Here is a 19,827-nt window from a genome sequence, read left to right as displayed (position 1 = left end):
AAATTACAAAAATAGCTGTTTAATGGAGACTTTAAAGGTACTTTAAACAAAAGTTTAAGTGAAACTTGACAATTTTTCTACCCATTAAGAAACTCCTTAAAGATCCCATTTCAAGTAATGTAAAATAACAATAAAAAGAAACTAAGAAAGATTAGAGTCGACTCACTGAAAGCCTTTTGGTAAAAGAAGTTGTTAAATAATTTTTAGCTCAAACACATTGAATTTTTATTTTAATATTTATTTTAATAAATTTTAAGAAGAAATAGGGTAATTCTGCTGTAGTCATTAGAAACTTGGGTTTTAGAAACAAGTTTTTGGAAGCAATTTTTTTTTTTTTTTTTTAAGAAACTGTTTCAATAGGCAATTTTTTCCATGTTTTTTGATCATAATCCTAAGTTTAGATTTCAAAATCTGAACATAAGCCCAACTTGACATCTCCTAAGATTTCCCCATCTCATGCTCAGCTTTATTGCCATTTTCCTTATATACAAGGTGGAGTCCATGATTGCAGTTACAACTTGATGAAGGGTTCTATTATTTCTTGGCTGGTTGGATTAAGAGAAGACTTCTCACACAATTGGTTGTAAACAAGTTCATGTATTATGCAGTACCATACAGGGAAATTAATTCTGTGCTGTAGTTATACAGGCATTTGCTTAATTGCTCTTCTGATCTTCAGAATGTGTGGATTGAATTGACTTATGGGAACACCAGACACCATTTTCAAGGTACTGTAGTTACTATGAGAATAACCTTCTTGATTTTTCAGATGTACCTCAGTACAAAAGGAATGCATTCTGGCAACCTAAGCATTCAAGCTATTTTTTTCTGACCACACTCAAAATGTATTTTCCCAATAAAAGAGCATCAGAGATGAAATCGAAACAATAAGAATTCATCGCTGATTTGAGTTACGATGATTACACTATAGGGAATGTCAAATAAGAAGTGTAAAGAGAGGAGACAAGTCTATACAGAAGAAAAATTGACACCAGAGGCAACTGCAGCTTCTTCCAACTTCATAATACAGTGGTTTAATAACGTAGTTTAAGACTAGCAATAACTTCTTCTTTCTGTATCATTTTCAAGTGAACTGTCCCTTGTAAAGGAGCAGGGATTTTATACATCATTTTGTTAGACAAGAGTATTGTGTTTTTTCATAATAAAATGGCCTTTTTTCCTCTTTTCTGTTAACAGTTTCCAATAGTCCATCCTACATAACCTAAAGGAATTCAGAATTAAAGAAATGCTTTGCTGTGTACCACTGCCATCTGCTGCTAATCTCTCCCTGTGGATTCAGAACGTCTTATTTCACCATCTATTTAGTACACTAAAGATCTTTGGCTGAATTTACACAGTTAGTTCAAATATTTTTTTCCCCTTATCCCCTTCCCATTCCACTATAGAGTTTATCATTACACATCTCAGATTTATTGAAGTAATGCTTCAGTTTTGCTTCTAGCAAGATTTTTTATTTATTTTATTTTTTGCCAGTCAGTGAAAAAGGTTTGCGTTTCCAGGCTCAAGCACAGCCAGACAACTGTTCCAGAAAGGAAGTGTCCATCTTTGGGACTCCAACAATTTACACAGTTGCCATCTGTACTGAAAGATCTTCAATAAGAACACGTTATTTCTAGAGCCCCAGTGCTGCAGCACCTCTGACACCCACGCTTTCACACCCTCGTTAAGGAGTACATCACATCAATGCAGAACTGCTGCGTAAGCTCTTTAATTCATACAGTACGCTGACTTCAGCTCCTAAAGACACGTAACCAAGATATGTCAAGATCTGCTGTATAAACACCATCAAGAAGCAAGTACAGCTGTACATGAAAAAGAGCAAAACAGAATATGATAAAGAGGAAACATTAATGTAGAACTCCAAGACTCACTGTGAGAGGGCTAACTGAAGCTACAAAACAAATCAGTTGAATAAGATTTGATATGTGGGAAAATGTATCTTCTCCCTTACACCTTCTCTTTTGAAAAAGACAGAACTATCTTTCACCTATCACATCTGAAGAGCAGAATAGCTCCCATCAATACTTGACATGATCCTTCATCCATTTTTAAAGCATCTCAGAACACTGAAGATTCCAAAACACAGATCATCACTGCTCTGAAATCAAAAGAAAGACTATGCCTGGAAAAAAAATGCACAAATATGTCTAGGGTTAAAAGGAATCAAGTGCCAGTTCCACACATCACAGCCAGAAACCAGTCACCTTCACTTCTAAGCACACCACTACATCACTGTATAGGTTGTCAGGTCTTGGCTTGCTACTGCACTCTCCCCTTCTGTTTCAAATCGTTGAGTTCCTCACCCCCTACATGCAGAAGGTGTCTATGTAACAGAAAAAGCAACCACAGAACTCCCACTGAGCACTGAAATCAGTGATGCACACTGTGATCATGCAGTTCAGGGCAAGTCGTCATGGACTTTCTACTATTTTTGTAGAATTCTAATTTGCCTGTTGGTTCTACTTGTTGCATCTTTCAGTCCTTAAGTGAACACAGTTAAGTCAGAAATAGGTTTCTGTGTCTTAATAGCGAAATCAGTTAGGAAGCATTAACAAATACAAAGTCTTATCTCACTCTAACCATTATCCTAGAAGTCTTTGCAAGAAACAGCACTGGTTTCAATATTATAATACCAGAAAATCACCCAATAAATGTTACATGAAGAGATTTGACTTCACTTTTCAAATCAGATAGTTACAGATTTTCAGAGGAATGTGGTGTGTGCCAGGGCAGTCAATAAAAAAATAAAACCAAAAGCAAACAACAAAAAAACCCAATAGCTTCTAAATAGTAAACATCTTTTTTCAGTTTCCTGCACCTCCTCAGCCTCCTCTTGTGCTCCACTTCTGCCCAGTAAAGAACAGATGCATCTTGTTCCTGCCTGCTTGCTTGTTTGTTTATCACTATCTTTTCTCTTCCCACGAGGAAACTGTTTCCTTGCTTTGATAGTAAAAACCTCACCTAGGCAGCTGGAAGTACAACACTCTGCAGTGTTCCCTGCTGACAGTAGCTGGGGCTGTATTTGTTTAAAGCTTCATGGAACAAATACATTTTTGCACTCCTCATATTACTTTTTGTCTTCCTAGACCCTCTCAAAGAATGCCCACCCTTACGATGGCACAGCATTAACTTTCACTGTGAGCATCTCATACTGACTGGTGCAGGATGCAGGATGGTAGATAAGGTGAATGAGTGATATGTTCCAGTACCTGATTTATTCTGAATGGTGTCCTTTTGTTTTTAACTCAAGAAATATCACCACATGGAACTACAGAACAGCATCCTTATACATAATAGTTATATTTTGGTTTTGAGTAATCAGAAAATTAATGCTAAAAATGTACCTTGTTCTCTGAACCAAAACCCAGAAAAATTACTTCAACACCCATGTAGTTGGATAACTCCAACCCTCAATGTCTACTGTCATTTCTAGCCTCATATTAAATCCTTTTTAGAATAAGTCAGTCTTTAGTGGTTTAAGTCTTATTTCCATATAAACAACTGCAGCTTCAAAAAAGTAAAAACACATTATTAACCAAAACCAGGGCTATTCAAAACATACAGTTCATATGTGATCCCACATTACTGATATGTAATCATGAAAGAATTACAGAGCAGATACTTCTGAAAGAACATGCTGCTGTTGAGCATCTATCCATTTATTCTTATAACCCAAGATATCAAAACACATACTGCTTATTACCAACACAATCTGCAAGCAGTAGATGGAACAGTTCTAGGGGAAATAAGAATAAGGATGGAAAATAAATGCATGCAAGGACCACACATCTCAGAGAGCTCCAGTTATCAGAAAATCCTTTTTTGCCTTCAGGTATTTGCCTGATCTATGACTGAGGTTGGGTGATAAATTAGTTCTTGAAGAAACAGCAAGATTGCCCATCAACTAGCTACCACACCAATCAGGGCACCTGTGTATAGTATAAAGCTTTATGAAAGAATTGAGAGAGGTCTTTGTGGTTTTTGGCAATACTTGAAGACACTTTCCAGAAGGAAAGTAACTTGAACTGCAGTTGGCAAGTGTTCCAGTGATGGCAAGAAGCTCCACAGCAATCTTCTAAGAAGCAGCTTGTTGTCAACATGGTCAGTCTCAGCAAGCAAGGTCTAACTAACTTTTTCGTTTCTAATCTCTTCACAAACACTGTGGGAATTTCTGTTGTTGTCAGTTTAAAAAAGAGACATCCGTCTTGACACCTCAGCCCACAGATATGAAGTGAAGGAGGGAAAAACAAGTATGTAAGTATGTTAATTTTTCTAACTCTGTAAAATTTGGAAACTGAAAGCACAAAGAATTTAAGGTTGTGTTGTAAAATGTATTATATTCAGGAAGAACACCAGGATATGTTCCACCAGAGCACTAAACACTGTAGAATAGCAGAAACTCAGTGTTGGGATTACTGTGTTGGGATTCTGCTGGGTGAACCCTGACTGACCATCAGCAAACTTTTGGTTTCAGTAGAAAACTCCATATTATCATCATGATTCAGATCTGAAAAGGGAGTGAAGAGCTTGACTAAAGACTGAGCTGAGATTCTGAACTTCTTTACTGATAATTAACACAATCTCTTAAGCAAGCTTGTAACTGTTGTGGTAAGACCATTCATCCACTGCATTGCTTGGTCTGGGAACAGAAGATCTGACATTACTTCTTTATATCTAAGGCAAAAAGAACTACCATGGAGTAAGCCTAGTTTTTCAAAACATGTTCTCAGTCCACTCCTCTATGTTTTCCAATTCTGGATCAAATGTAAATAACATCAGAGTGCCTGAAACATCAATCACAGCATTCTCACATATCTTTATTTTGTGTTCATTTATTGACAAAGAAGACAGAGTTCTTCAGATTACTGAAAATACTTAAGTGTTGCAGGGAAAAACTTCTTAACTCACAAGGCTTAGATCAAATCAAAATCAAAATATTTTATTGATTTACTAATGATACATCATTAATCAGCAATCAGCCAGCACTATAACAGATAAATCACAATGCTTGGCATCTAGCAAATGTTAACATTCTTTGAGATCCTTCTTTGCCTAATTCCCAAAAGCTCAAAACAATACACATGACAGACACATAGTTAAGGTATCACAGACATGGACGTTACAAGAACATACACCCCTCCCAGTAGCATGGGTTCCCCCACTTGCACACATCTCCTTTTGCAGATATGAGCGCTCCTGCTTCGTGTGTGTCCATGTCATTCACTCCCTACAATCTGCTAACTCACATACCAGAAAGAGCACCCCACAAATATACGCACACTCAAGGTCCAGGCCCCTGCTTGGTGCACTGTGCGCTGTCAGAACAAAGTTGGATATGTGCAGCTCACAACAGTCTGAAGGGAGCATGCTCTGCCTGCCCAGCCAGACAGCACACCATGGCAGTGGGATGACTTCTGGCAGAGTCGAACTAAGTTTTGGCTTCTGTTCCGCTACTTTCCTTTATTCAGTCTCAAGTTTTCATGCTTCTTCTACACTCATTTCAAGATAATTCCTTCTATTTTTCAAAAGTCTCTCAGCAATTTCCTATTTACTGTTTAATCTAACCGACAGTTTTCTTCTTTAGTGTTATTAGGCTCTAGACAAGCATCTTCTCAGGTAATTTTGAGTACTGTATTCACAGTTACATTCCTCTCATTATCAGTTGTTGTCATACAGGCCATAGGGTGGAGGTGTGCTAATTCTCCCATGCTTATGATCTACCACCCCAAGCAACAGAAAATTTCCTGAGTTCATCAAAAGCCACTCACCAGATACAGGTTGTCGATGAATGACAACATCTCCTTCTGCACAGCCTGCACACTCCTCTCACTAGGCCCAGCATGCATGCTGAGTTTTGCTACAGTGCTCACCAGGTTCAAGATTACTGAACTAATATGCACGAACACATGCAGGGTGAAGAGAAGATGATCCACAGTACAATAAATGTGTGTACAAGGTCGCAGAAATGTGCACAGAGTTCACACTCCTTCAAAAACAAAATTGTTGGGTGAAATTTCCCGTATATTTAAAATAAATCCTTGAACTATTTTTGCTTGCCACAGGAAGGTGTCAGATAACCATTTGATCATTCAAATCATTCTTACATCATTGATATATGTGTGGTTGCTTCATTGAAATCCTAGGACAAATTTTGGGGCACAACACTGGGCCTTCCAATTCTTACTCTTGAATTCTGAGATAAAACTGAAAGTAGTCTTCTCTAGAAGAAAATAGTGAGGCTTTTACTGGTAGATATAACAAGATATGTCTTAAAGTCCAGAAAATGCTTATCTTCAACAAAGGCACCTACTGTGAGGATGAGCTGAAAGAACTCATTGGCTGGGAAAGAGAGAAGGATGAAGCAACACCTCTGGCAATGCCTGGTCAAAACTCATATGACAGGGTAACAGGGAATATAAAAAAAAGATGGAGTTTGAAAAGGCAGATAATTATAATCCAGAGCACAAGAACAGATGGCTACACCATCAATCAATGAATAAATAACAGTGCAATCTGACTTGATGGGATGATCAGATGAACTCAGATGACACCAGACACACTCCACCTTATATAACTATATACCAGCCACAAAGAAGAGCAGGATGTGTACACATTTGTGCCCCAGAAAATAGAAAACACAGAATTAGCAGGTTTTGTATGACTGAGCGTTTAAACGCCAGTTGTGCCAATGTCACTGTGTACGGTATTTTCTAGAGATAGAACAAGTAGCTACAGAATGACTCTGCAACTGGACTGACCCTTACGAAGAGGAAGAAAAGTAAAAATGGAAACACAGCAACTGGCACTGTGCTTGCTTCTCTGAATGGAAAGAAGCATGCTGCCACATGCTACCACATGTTACTCACATTCCTGTGCACTGATTTTAGTAATTTGTCATACACTTTGCTCCTTTCATTTGACGCTTCTGTGTTCAATTTCATTTCCACTACTGAAGCACAGTGGAGTTGTTAGCTATACAGTATTTTAGACACCACTGCAAATTCAATTAGAGTTTTATTTTGTCATTTGATATGTCAGTGAAACAGAAACAATCAAGAAGATTGACTCTGATCACAGTCTGAATTGTCACGCTCAGTCCATGACAGAGGAATGAGTTAGAAAAGGTGTCATTCATTCAAGACTCCTGACTCTCCCAACTATCATGGAACAAGCACCAAGATGGCAGAGTTTTCACTGCTTCTAAATTAAAAAAATACACTAGCCTTTGCAGAACGGTATTTTCTTGAAAGAAGGATCCCTCTTCAAGACTCATACAATCAAGAGTTAACATCTGTGGCTATCATTTTATAAAGTATGTACAATATCTCAGAAGGTTATTATTAACAATCATGCTACATTTCCTTTCATCATTCTTTTATAGTGATGCCCTGCCCAGTACTAAAGAAGGTTTTCATTTTTTAATCATACTAGCATTTTATTCTTTATTTATTGGCACTGCAGTAGTTTGGTGCTTCTGTTATCTTTTGTAACGTGACGGTATCTGCGCTATCAAGGTTGCTCACTTCCTTTGAAAATGCCTTATTAACACAAACACACTATGAGATGAAATAAAAACAGAGAAATCAACCTAATTTCTGCGGAGTGGCAACGAATCCTTCATTCCACTAGAATGTCAGAATAGGTACCCATGTCTCAGAAAAAAATGAGGACAAGAATAATCTTTTGTCTTAAAGTACACAAGGGGAGCACTTCAAAATCATTCAATAACTTGTTCTCCTATTCTGGAAATATATCATATTTTTCAAGATTTCAATGGCAACCATGAAAAGTAAATACCTCCAAATACTGTTAAATTTTTCTGCCAATAGTTTTGCAAAAAAAAGCAATGTCAACAAGTAAGCACATGCTCTTTTTACAAAAACAAGTAAAGAATAAAGTGGACAGTGTATAATCCTCAGGTTCTGGATATCTACCAGAAAATAAAATCAAGTTACTGGAGCATAATGTATGCGTTACATTACTTCACCCTGCTTAACATAATTAATAATTATTAAAATTATGTTTTTAATTTATATAATTGTAATTTATTAATAATAAATTACACATAATTTAATATACTATACTGTATAGTATATTAAAGCATTATGTTGATTTATAGAGAAAGGTCACACCAGCATTTACAAGGTCAAGAGTTTTAAGCAAGTATACATTTACTGCTATTAAATATTTCTATCACAAAGTAAGGAAACTGTACTGTATCCACTGCTTGTACTGCACAAAAGGAGAGAAAAGGTGTATCAAGCAAGGCCAAGAGGGGTCCAGCTTCAAATTAAACATCCACCACTTTTGGTTTCTGGTCCAAAATTATGACTAAAAACAGCCACCTAACTATGGAAATATTCAAAGCTTGGTAAGACCTTCCTTATCTAGACCTAAGAGATCCAAAAGACTGTGCTACATGGAAGAGAGGTTATATGTCCAAAGGTTGATTGTGTCTAAAATACACATATTCACAATATTGGTCTTTAACCACAAGAAGATACATTTGTGTTTTCAGGGTGACACTACCATTTTCAAGCTCTGCCTCTGCCCCTTTCATTATATTTAAGAATATACAAAACAAAGTATTCCCACATTAATTTTGGTTCAATTGCAAAACCATGCCCAGCTGATTATACAAAAGAGTTTTAAGAGAAAATGTATAAAAATAAGGGCAAATACACATAAGGTTTAAGAAGTAGGAATTTAGCTCTCTATCTTTCAGTGAGTAGCCACATGAAGGCATCCCCAAACTATTCAGCACATTCACAGCTCCTGAGCTGGGACTTTGTTTTTCATACAAACAGCAATTTCAGGGCCACTCAGCATCATCTGAATATTTCTTTAATGGCAGTAGGGAACTCTGAGGCTCTGAAAGGAATGCTAAGTGAAATGGCTGGCTCCGTAACTATCAGGAATGGGGATATTTCAGAATGGGATTACTGAATGAGGTCAACAAAGCACATTTATAAAAGAGATGTGGCTGAAACAGCCTAACTCGATGTTTTAAAGGCTTTTAAAAACCCATATGAAAGGCTTCTATAGAAATCCAACAGTCAGAGCTTTAGGAAAGGTCCTTATGTTGATAAATAACTGGTTAAAATACAGGAAAGAGAAGGTAAGCAGGTTAGCCAGATAGCTCTTGCAATGGACAGAGGTCACTAGTGGAGTTCCACAGGGATTGGTGCAGAGGATGCAGTTCTTCATCATACTCTTAAGTATCCTTGTGAAACGAGTGAGCTGTGAGATGAGAAAGCTTTATAATGATATTAAGTTATTCAAGTAATAAGGATGATGACTGTGCTGACCATGAAGAACTGAGAAAAGTCCTTACGGAAGGAAGTCCCTAGCAAATAAAATGGCTGATGAAGTATTTTGTAGATAAACGTAAAGTAATTCACAAGGGGCAAAAGAATTCTAGCTTTACATTAAGATACCATGGGCCTCATTGGGCCATCATAGCCCAGGAGCAAGATTTTGAGGTTATGAGAGACAGCTCATCTACAGAGAGCAAATCATAACCACCAGCACTAAGATGGAAATATTGCCTTAGCGCTACACATTGCCCATATGCTCTGGGTGTACCCTGCAAACTTTTTTACTCTGTAAATTTTGAGTGCACTTTACCAATGGAGGTCTTCATCAGCGTGCATGCTGTCCACTCTCCAGTGCTACTAATACCTCTACACTTGCCCATGCACATTCTTTTGATGTTCCGAGATATAGCTGCCCTTTAACACTGTATGTTCCATAGACTGATTCATACACTTTGCACTGCAGAAGCAATCTCATTGTTCTCTTTTTCTCTGAGGATCTGAACATCTGAGATCAAAAATTTGAAGAGGTTTCAGACAATCTTTGCATATGAAAAGCATGAGGGGTTTGACACACCAGTCAAAAGCACTGTTGCTGATGGAAGCGTGGATTGCAGCTCTATATAGAAGCATTCACATTAGCACCATGTAACATGGCATTTCTCTCAAAATTAAAATGACTTAAACTGAATGTCACTTTTCAAAGGCTGTTAGAATACGCCTTCCCTCCAAATCCAATTTTGATTTCAATTTACATTCAGACAATTCTAATAAAAGACACAGGGAATAAAGTCTACAAATACTTCAAAAATTTCTTTGGCAATGGGGAACTTGGGAGAATGACAGAGGGAAAGGGAAGCAAATACTAAACGTCAGCAAAGTAAGGCAGTAATGTCAGGAGTGATGACAGTCTATATCATGTGTCATTGAGAAAATGTGAATTTGCAGTGCCAGGAATTGTGACTTTTTTGAAAATTCATCCTCATTTATACTGCATTCTGTTACCGCTTTGTAGATAAGGAAGATAATAATGACAATAAAGGAACATACAAAATAAGTGATGCGCAACTCAACTGCTCACCACCCACCAACTGATGCCCAGCCAGTTCCTGAGCAGTGGCTACAACCAACCTCCCCAAACTGCCTTAGCAATCTTTCCTAGTCTACTCCAATAGAATCTCATCTGGTACAATCCAATTTTACCTCTATCGCTGAAAAGACCTGGGAGAGCTTTGAGTATACAGGAAGGGATCATTGCCACATGTAATACCTTTTTTTTTGGGGGGGTGGGGGGGAGGGTTGGGGAGCAAATGAGAAAAGAGAGACTGAAAAACTGGAATGCAGTGTGAATTGTACATAACGTGCTGTCAGAACTCTAATACACATATGTCCTTCTCAATTCAGTTTAGCTTATGCATCATCAGGGGTCAAGCTGAAAGCTTTCAGAAATAGCCATGAATTTTATTACTGATTCTCCAGAAATCCACATTAATAGTCAATATCAGTCTCAGCATGTGTTGACTCCTTTTTGTAAGCTCGTATGTATAAATGATTTGTTCTGTACTTGATTTTTGTAGCTACCATTTCACAAAGCATAGCTTGTCTCAGACAAACTACTGACACATCTAAACAATATGCTGAAAAAATCATTCATGCTTTTTTCCCGTCTGTTATACAGTATGTTCAAAATATGTGGAGGATACATGACAAACTGACATAAGCTCAGATTCCCTTCTCAGACTATTCCTGCAGTTTTGTAGAGCATACTCTTAAGAGTCTTACAGTGATTCTTATTTGAAACTACTTCTATAGTGATTTTTCCTAACGCATACCACAGCCTAAAATAACACTTTCTACACACTGTGCTGAGATATTTTCCTACCGCGCTCATGTGATACATGATAAGCATTCACAATTGGATAATGTTGCCTGTTTTAATGAATCTCCCTAGAATTATGTTGATCATTTTGAATAGAAAAATTGAGGTAGCAGTGAATCATTAGGGAAAAGTTATTAATTTAATTAATAAAACAAATTATGCAAGCTTGAAAATCATGGTCTTCTTCAGTATAAACAAATGTAGTGCCTTTAGTGACTAATGTAACAGTCAACAATTGTTAAAACTCTAATCTACAGTTATTGGAAAAATATAATCTTACTAAAAAAAAAAGAAAAAAAAAAGTAACAAGAATTCACTTTTTACCGCTTTGTGTTTAAGAAATGCTTTTCCTGAATAACAAGAACACTTTGGATGTGCTTCATTTTAGTTCCCAGCTGACATTTTCTGGTTCTCTTTCACTAAGGAGCTATGTGGGTAGCCCCTATTTCAGGAGATAACTTTTTTAATACTTATAATTAAAGAGAAAAGCAGACTCATAAACACATCTAATTTTTTGCAAAAACTTATTCTTCTAACCTTTAAACTAGAGACAAATTTAATCTGATAGATTCGCGTCAAACGAAGGCTACTTTCAAATTCCGGGATGTAAATGGCTTGCTTGCTTTCCCTTATTTCCATCATTCTTTATCACATCATTCGGTCATTTTTTCTTCTTTTTAATCCTTTTAATTAGACTTGTTTATTTTAAGGTATTACTCTCTGTTTTACCAGATAGCAAGTCATTATGTTATTTCACAGCAAAACAGGGCCACCAGGATGTTTTTACTTAAGCCCTTGCTGTCCTTAGAAAAATTCCCACTCGTAACAGAAGGAACAAAGTGGTGCTGTACCTCCTGAAACACTCTCTGACTTCCAGCTAACTTAAATATCCTGCCATTAGGCTTCTTTACCTATGTTTGCCTTTGTTTCCTATTTCCCTGAGTTGAAACATTTGAATACTCCAAGAAGCTGAGTTTTAGTCCTTATCCTTTCCTCTCTTCCCTAAACTAAGAAATTTACTCCACCTTTTTTCTCTTTTAAAATGTAATATTGTATTTCTTACCATCCATGCTGTGACAAAATCTCCCATCCAAGTCCCAACTGCAGCTACCTTCATAAAATTTTCATTCCTGATGCCCATGAAGTCTGTTATAATGTATGCACTGTGGAAAAAAGAACACAGATTGTAAGCTACACACGTTTGCTTAATGTAGTTATAAAGAATTTGCTATAGCGACAAAATTTATGATTACTGTGAAAGATTTCCCATTTCCTGCATAATCACTTTTTCTGCTAGATCTGAACCTTGACACAGTACTGAACGAGGATGGGTCAATTTCAATTAGAAATGGAAATGTGATTTTACAGCCCACATCTCTTCTGAAGGTGTTAAAATAGTGACAGGTAAAGGCTTTAGGATTATGCAAGGCTTCTAGAAATAAAAACAATTTTACACTTTTCACCTCTTCCCCTGTACAAATGGCATTGCAACATTCTCAGTATTGGTAACTTTGCAAAATCTTGTTGAAGAAAAATGAAAATCTTTAATGTCTCTTCAAAGAGATAATTGAGTCACCTGACTTTCAACTCCACCAGCTATACAATCATATTTTTTTAACACAGTAGTAGAAGCATTAGAGAATTTCAGTGAAAACCAGTGACTTTTTGACATATACAATGTCTTTCCATAGATATATTTTATTTAAATCCAAAAGAAGTATTTCTATTCTGTTTAAATAAAATCCTTACACAATAAATTGACCTCAACACCCAAGTTTATTATAGCAAGAGGGTAAAGTTACCTGGAGGAGTAAAAGCTCTTTGGGAGAACGTGCAGTTTTGAATATGGTCACATTCTTTGCTCAAATGCTTTTATAGTGTTTAGGAAGACATGACTGCCCTCAGGAACTAAAACACTGAATAATGAAACTGTTTTCAAGATGCCTGGAAACACTGCCTATATAATGCTGTGCACAACAACCCAGTTGCATGTAGCAGCTTCTACAATCGTTGTATTATTCAAACCTTATCGTTACTATATACCCAAGAACGTAATTGAGGATCTAGTGGACCATATCTGAGCAACTGGACCAGCGCAAGCTTGATCCCACTTGTTGGGACAGTCATATTAAAATCTAGATTTTCGATTGAGATACTGGGTCTTGATCACACAAATTAATGCACAGCACTGTGCTGCTACTTAGATATGAGTTGTTAAGTTGCAGAGTAGAAATACTGATGTCAATGAATGGTTTCATATAAAATGGCATACTCTAATGGCTCTTTTGATTAAATACATTTGGTGACCTTTCAGATAACATGTTACTAAAAAAAAAATCTCACTTTTTAAATGAGATGAACAGCATATAAATGCTGGCTTACATTTTCTCTGGAGTGGGGGAAAAATAGAGGCAGTTTTTCCAAGCTATTTTTAATTATTTTTCATGTGGTTAATAGGATCATTCATGCTGTAAATGTGCTGCATTGCAAATAAGGATTCCGGAACACAAGATCAGCTATACTGGGTCAGTCTAAAGTTTCTCTGCTCCAACATCCTTTCTCCAAGAGAGGGAAATAACAAATTCCTAGAGAAGACCGTAAGATCACACAAGAATACATCTTCCAGTTGCAGAGAGATGGGGAGAGTATAACTGTAAAACACTTAAAATTCCCTTTTTCCCTGCATTTTCAGTATGACAGCTTTGTAATATTTTGTAAAGGTGAACAATAATTAAGTCTGCATTGCTTAAGGACATATCTCATTAACAAAAAACATACAGTATGAACATCAGTTGTAAGGACTGGCCCCCCAAAGCAACCTTTTCATGTAAAACACATGCAAAAAAACCCCATGGTTCTCACCTTTTTTTATTCCCATTACTCATATGCATTGAAATATGCATTATACATGACTACAGGTGTACAGAAACCAGCCGAACATTTACTCAGCACTCCTGAAAAACAGCCACCTAGCTAACTCCTACAGCCCCACTGCTCATTGTGAGGAGCAGTGGCAGGCTGATGTATGCACGATTGCTTATCTAAAAAGGCTGAGAGGCAAATAATCACCGTGTATAGGTATTAACAAGTGGAAGTAATACCACACTGGACATAAACAATTTTTTTTTAGTGGAAATGGAAATTTTCCATGTAGTCACTTGTTTTCAAGAATGTAGTAACTCAAGCCTTAGAATAACATCAGGTAAGTGGTAGACAATAATCAAATGCCTTGAAAGGCTTTGGAAGCATCAGATCATCCTCACAGCCATTTCTGAAATATGAAACTTGAACATCTGAAACATGGAAGCATCCAAAATGCTTAGTATAAATTGTGCACCATATTCTATAACTAATCAATGCCTATGCTAAGTCTGCAAATTGAGTGAGCTTCAGAGCAAAATAACGTTATTTTAAAGAAACCCATAATAGCATAATCTCTGCAAGATTCAAGTGCATTTACTGATTAAAATAAAATTACAACCTTTTATGGAATACAGCAAATATTTTTAGGACCGTCATTAGCTTGTTAGAAATAGTAACAAAATACACTTCTATTTTATGAACTATTAGCATAACATCCCATTCTCTGCAGTATTATTTTAGCCTCAAAATACAAAGTTCACTTTTCAAAAAAAAAATAAAATAAATGTTTTTTTGGTGGATCAAAATGAAAAAAGCATCTAGTTTTAATTTTCAAGTTTTAATTCAAATACAAATGAGAGTAGCTGACATTTTTAAAAGGTCATGTGTGCCTGATGATGTCACCAGGTTACATATTTTCACCTGCAACAGAAGTAATAGTACTGTATCTATTGTGGAAAAATCTGCACAGTTTTCTGGCTTTAGCTTGTAGTTAAAGCAGTTTTCTGTAGCTGGTTACTGTCATTTCACAGCTAAGACCCTTGTCTGCACCTTGTAGGATGGTTAATGGCCATTGGGTGATTGGGTTTCAGCTAGCTTTCCATGGTCAGTCTGAGTTTTATATAGTTTGTCAAAAAGCTTCTGTTTGCTTTGCCATACTTAAATTCTGTAGCAAGGCACATTCATATTGCATGAGTAGCACAACCTAAGAAAACACTAACAGGAAAAACACTGCGGTTAAAGTTCATAACAAAGTAAAAAGCTCCTCAGAAACAGAGAGGATATCTGTAAATAATTAAATGTTTAGAAGCCCATATTTATGAATACTGTATATAAAGGACAATTTTTCAACTGATACTTGGAACAAACCTACTACTAATTACTGATGTACAAGCCACTGTGATGCTAACAACATTGTTACACTGAAACAGGATCATAAGTGTGGGATTTAGCTTGAATTTAGACACACCAGTGTAAACCAGGGATCCATACACTCAGTGGAGTCCTAATCAGAAAAGTAAATGGGGATTAGAGCATGATTTATCAGTAACCTACTGTAGATGTGCTAGGTGAAGGATATGCTTACCTTGTTACTGCAGGATAGTTAGCATGTCAAAACAGTATGTTCATATACCAAAAACTTTTGTTAAACCTAGGTGACTAACTCATTCCAAGAACTGTGACATACTCTATACTCCATTCTCCAGTTGATAATCCAAAGGGATCTATATCGCCTGTAAATTCTGTGACAAAGCTGACAACCCAGACCCTATATCCCCATGGACTGCAATGAGAGCACTGACACTGATGGGAGGTTAGGGTTGCCTAGGTGCAGGGATTGAATGCCATTTTAGGGACCTTTGTGCAGTCGGCTTTTTACACAGCACCTAGGGCACAGGGCTGGCATATAGCACATGGCACGTTCTGTACAGCTACAATAACTGTGTGCATGGTGTGGTAGCTTGAGATGCTTCCAAGAGGGGAATGGGCATAGATGTCTTTTATCTCGAGCCATAGTAAGTCTGTACATGTTCAGCAGTCTAATACATGATTTTCTAAAGGCAGCTTTCTTATCTGGCAGTCCCACTAAATAGCTGATTATCTATTGAATTCATCTTGGTGCACCTGACAAAGTGAAGTGCCTTGACAATGGCCAACAAGGGACAGCACAGAAGTTCACAGTTTGCAAAGAGGCATGTGCTTTGACATATCTCCACAAGCTGCCGTTATTCTTGATTTCACAGAGCTAAAGAGTAACAGAATAATTGAAAACATACACAAAAGACTGAAGACACAGCTCCTGATCCATATTTGGCCCTCTAAAATAACAGAATGGCAAATGAGAATAATGTAGCTCAGCTGAAAATATATTCCTCTGTTGCTAGAAGCTGGAGTCGCAAGAAAGAAGATGCACAGAGACTAGACTACGTTTTATAGGCCAACATGCCATAAGGAAAATGGCTTTAAATTGTAGCTACTTGCCCATAGTACAGACAACCACATAGTCACTAGCCCTTCTGAGCGCACTGAACAAGTTACCTTGCTTGACAGAGTGTCAGAGAGTTAACAGCTGCATGAGGCTCAGCAGGGTAATCTCCTAACACAACAAAACCAGCATTCAATAACAGCTTGGCCACTGCAGGGCTCCCTTGAGACAGATTCATGGCCCAGTGCAAGATACCTGAGACTAATGAACTGATGCTGAATACTGCTTGTTGGTAACTTGTTTACAAATTATCATTGTTATTATTATTATTTTAAATCAGGCAACAGAACTGTGATTCTGAAAACCTCTGCTCATCAGCCTATAGGCCCAGGGGGGATGCCTTACTTTCTCTGCGAACTTAGGTTTTAAGGTTCCCAAGCCATTTAAAGCTCTGCTGCTGGGCATGTAGAGGAGTTTCTCTCTACAGGAATAAGCAATTTGGCTTCCTGCTCACATCCTGTATTGATTGATATCCATAAAGTAGTTATTCCTCCACTTGGGTTGCCTGCAGAGCTCCATCTGTGAAGTGTTTTGCAAACCTGCCTTAATAGGCAAGGCCCACTGAAAAAAAGCAGCAATCACACTTCTGTCTGTAAATGTAGGAGAGCACATATCTAAATTAAACGGTAGGGAGCATATGAGAGCCAGTCACTGTTCCAGGGCACACTAGTTCAGTCCCTTCCCACATCAGAGGAGTACATCTCACTGTCAGACATAGTAAGAAAAGATGAAGACAAGCTTCTAGTAGGAGAGTGGTTTTGCACATGTGATGTTCTTTCAGGAGCGTAAGAAATACGTATTTCAATTTCTTTACATGAGGGGCAACAGAAGCTATACATCCTGTGCTCCAGCTGTTGGACTCAAGAGTGATGTATCCTTTCCTAACTTTCATAAATAAGAAGCAGCTCACTTTTCTCCATTTTTAGAGAAATGAAATGGATTCCACAGATTAGGACAGGATTCTGGATAAGATAAAAACTACAATGTAATTAAAATGCTTAATGTAAGTTGAGATTGAATTTAAAATGTTACAGCCTTTATATAGCTCCTTTACTGCAGATTGGAATTTCTCGCTCATGGTATGAGGTGTTTCCTGTGTATTGAGTATCACTACTTCATCTCACAATGGAGAGTATTGTTTAGCAAGTGGCATTTAAAAAAAGAACAGTTACTAAAATTTGAAAATACGTTTAACATAAACTCAGGAATACAACAGGTAATGTGTTTGAGAATTTTAAGTTAAATTAGTAATATAGAATGAGATGCAGTAAAACATAGTATTTTTTTTTTTTTAATATACTAAACAAGATATCTGTAAGTCTTTGAATCACACTGCACTGCCTGAACTCCTCAGATGGGATATGGCTTACACATACCTGTTCCCAGAGTCAACATTTTAGTAGAGCTAGAAAGGGGGAAGGGGAGATGCACAGCAAAGTTTTCAGAACTGGCAATTGCAAGAAAAAAATAAAAAGATTCACTTAATAAAAAGAAGAAAAAAAAAAAGACTGCCAAAGTACAAACAAGATTTATTACATGCAACTTTTTGACTCTGATGTAACTATACTCACAAAGTAGTTTGATAACATTCAATACTTCAGTGAATTGCAGTGAAAACTTTATTTTCAGGAAGCTGCACTAACATCATGCAACTAAATGACAAGGGGTCAAAGGACTGCCTTTCTTTCACTGCCTCTTCAGCATGGACTAGGGGACTCTTAGGGTTTCTCTGAATGCTAAAAGGCACTGCAGGAATCTCTACATCCATGACTAGGATGAGACAAGGTGCTTCACTACAGTAAAAGCTGGGTCAGTGTTTGCTTTTAAAAGCAACCTCTTGGATCACAGAATCATAAAATGGCCTGGGTTGAAAAGGACCTCAAAGATCATCTAGTTTCAACCCCCCTGCTATGTGCAGGTCGCCAACCACCAGACCAGGCTGCCCAGAGCCACATCCAGCCTGGCCTTGAATGCCTCCAGGGATGGGGATCTACAACCTCTTTGGGCAACCTGTTCCAGTGTGTCACCACCCTCTGGATGAAAAACTTCCTCCTTGGATGGAGTTTCAGTTTGAGAATTTGAAGTACAGTTGAATGCAACCTACATACGGACTTCCATTTGTTAAGCAGTGGAGATATGACATATGGCTCACCCTACAATTTGAACCAAACTTACATAAACGTGTGGTGAAGGAATGTAACTGCTGCTAAATAGGCTACAAATACTCTTTTTTTTTTTTTTTTTTTTTCTGCAATACATCAGTACAGTACAGTAAGTTTTCATTTTGACATTTTTGTTTCCAGAGTTTTGCTGCAGAGACATCAGAGTATCTGAAGCAGCACAGACATCGGCTGGAAGGCTATTTCTCTGACACGTAGACTTTAAACAGCAATTTCAAATCCCAGTCACATTACATTTTCTACAAGATCTAAGGATATTTGATTTGGCTTGTGTGCTTGTAGTGCCACTGCTACCAGCACATGTCCCTTTTGTCAAAGTTATGAGAAAAAAGAATGGTCAGAAGAACTTTAATGTTATTATAAAATGGCAGGTCATATTTTCCTTCAAATGACACTTCTAATACACCAGGAAAACATAATTGAGAAATATTAAAATAACAGGTTATTTTCAAAATGCAAAACTGTCTAGTTCTAAAATTAAAAAAAAAAAAAAATCAAACCAAAGATCAAGATTAAAGTTATTTAGATTCAGGTTTGTTTGTTTTGTTTTATTTTTTTTCTATGAACATTTCAGCTTTCTTTCTAAACTTACATATCATAAACACTTTCAAGATTTTAATATATTTTGCTGGTTCAGGACAGAAAATCATTTTTGATTTTCCAAAATTCTTGTGATACTGAAAAAAAACATTTTATGTCCACACTACTTTGGAATAGCATTTCTTATGAGAGATTCTTCTTTCAGCAAAATGTATTTCTACCTCAAACTACAACACAAAATAAGGCCTGATATAGCTTCAGAGGATTCAGAGATTACAGATAGGAAAACACTTGACCTTCAGTAAAAGTCAGGGTAAATTGAGGCTTACCTATATCTGCAGCAAAATATTTATCAGTTTTCTATTTTCCTTTTAATAATTCTTTTTTCACAAGAAACTTCTCATGTTAACAGATGAACCAGACAATAAAAGTTTTAAGTCTGCATTGAAAATAATAGCCTGTGTAGGACCTGTAATGATTATCTTAAATTATCTGAACAACTCTAGCATCATGTATCATGATCATTGCAACCATGAATAATACTTC

The 19,827-nt window shown here is 37.0% G+C and overlaps 1 protein-coding gene across 3 annotated transcripts in view; it reads right to left on the bottom strand.

The window, feature by feature from the left end:
- TMEM117 (transmembrane protein 117) overlaps window positions 1-19,827 on the bottom strand; it is a 194,150-nt gene that overhangs the window by 99,333 nt on the left and 74,990 nt on the right. For all 3 annotated transcript variants that reach the window (XM_042872858.1, XM_042872859.1, XM_042872860.1), the window contains one exon: window positions 12,278-12,377. In XM_042872858.1, coding sequence (XP_042728792.1) covers window positions 12,278-12,377 — 100 coding nt within the window. The remainder of the gene's footprint in view (window positions 1-12,277; window positions 12,378-19,827) is intronic.

This window comes from Lagopus leucura, unplaced genomic scaffold, assembly GCF_019238085.1.
Source record: "Lagopus leucura isolate 7727_CA_CO unplaced genomic scaffold, USGS_WTPT01 Super-Scaffold_100008, whole genome shotgun sequence".
Taxonomy (NCBI): domain Eukaryota; kingdom Metazoa; phylum Chordata; class Aves; order Galliformes; family Phasianidae; genus Lagopus; species Lagopus leucura.
This window is presented reverse-complemented; position numbering and strand designations above follow the sequence as displayed.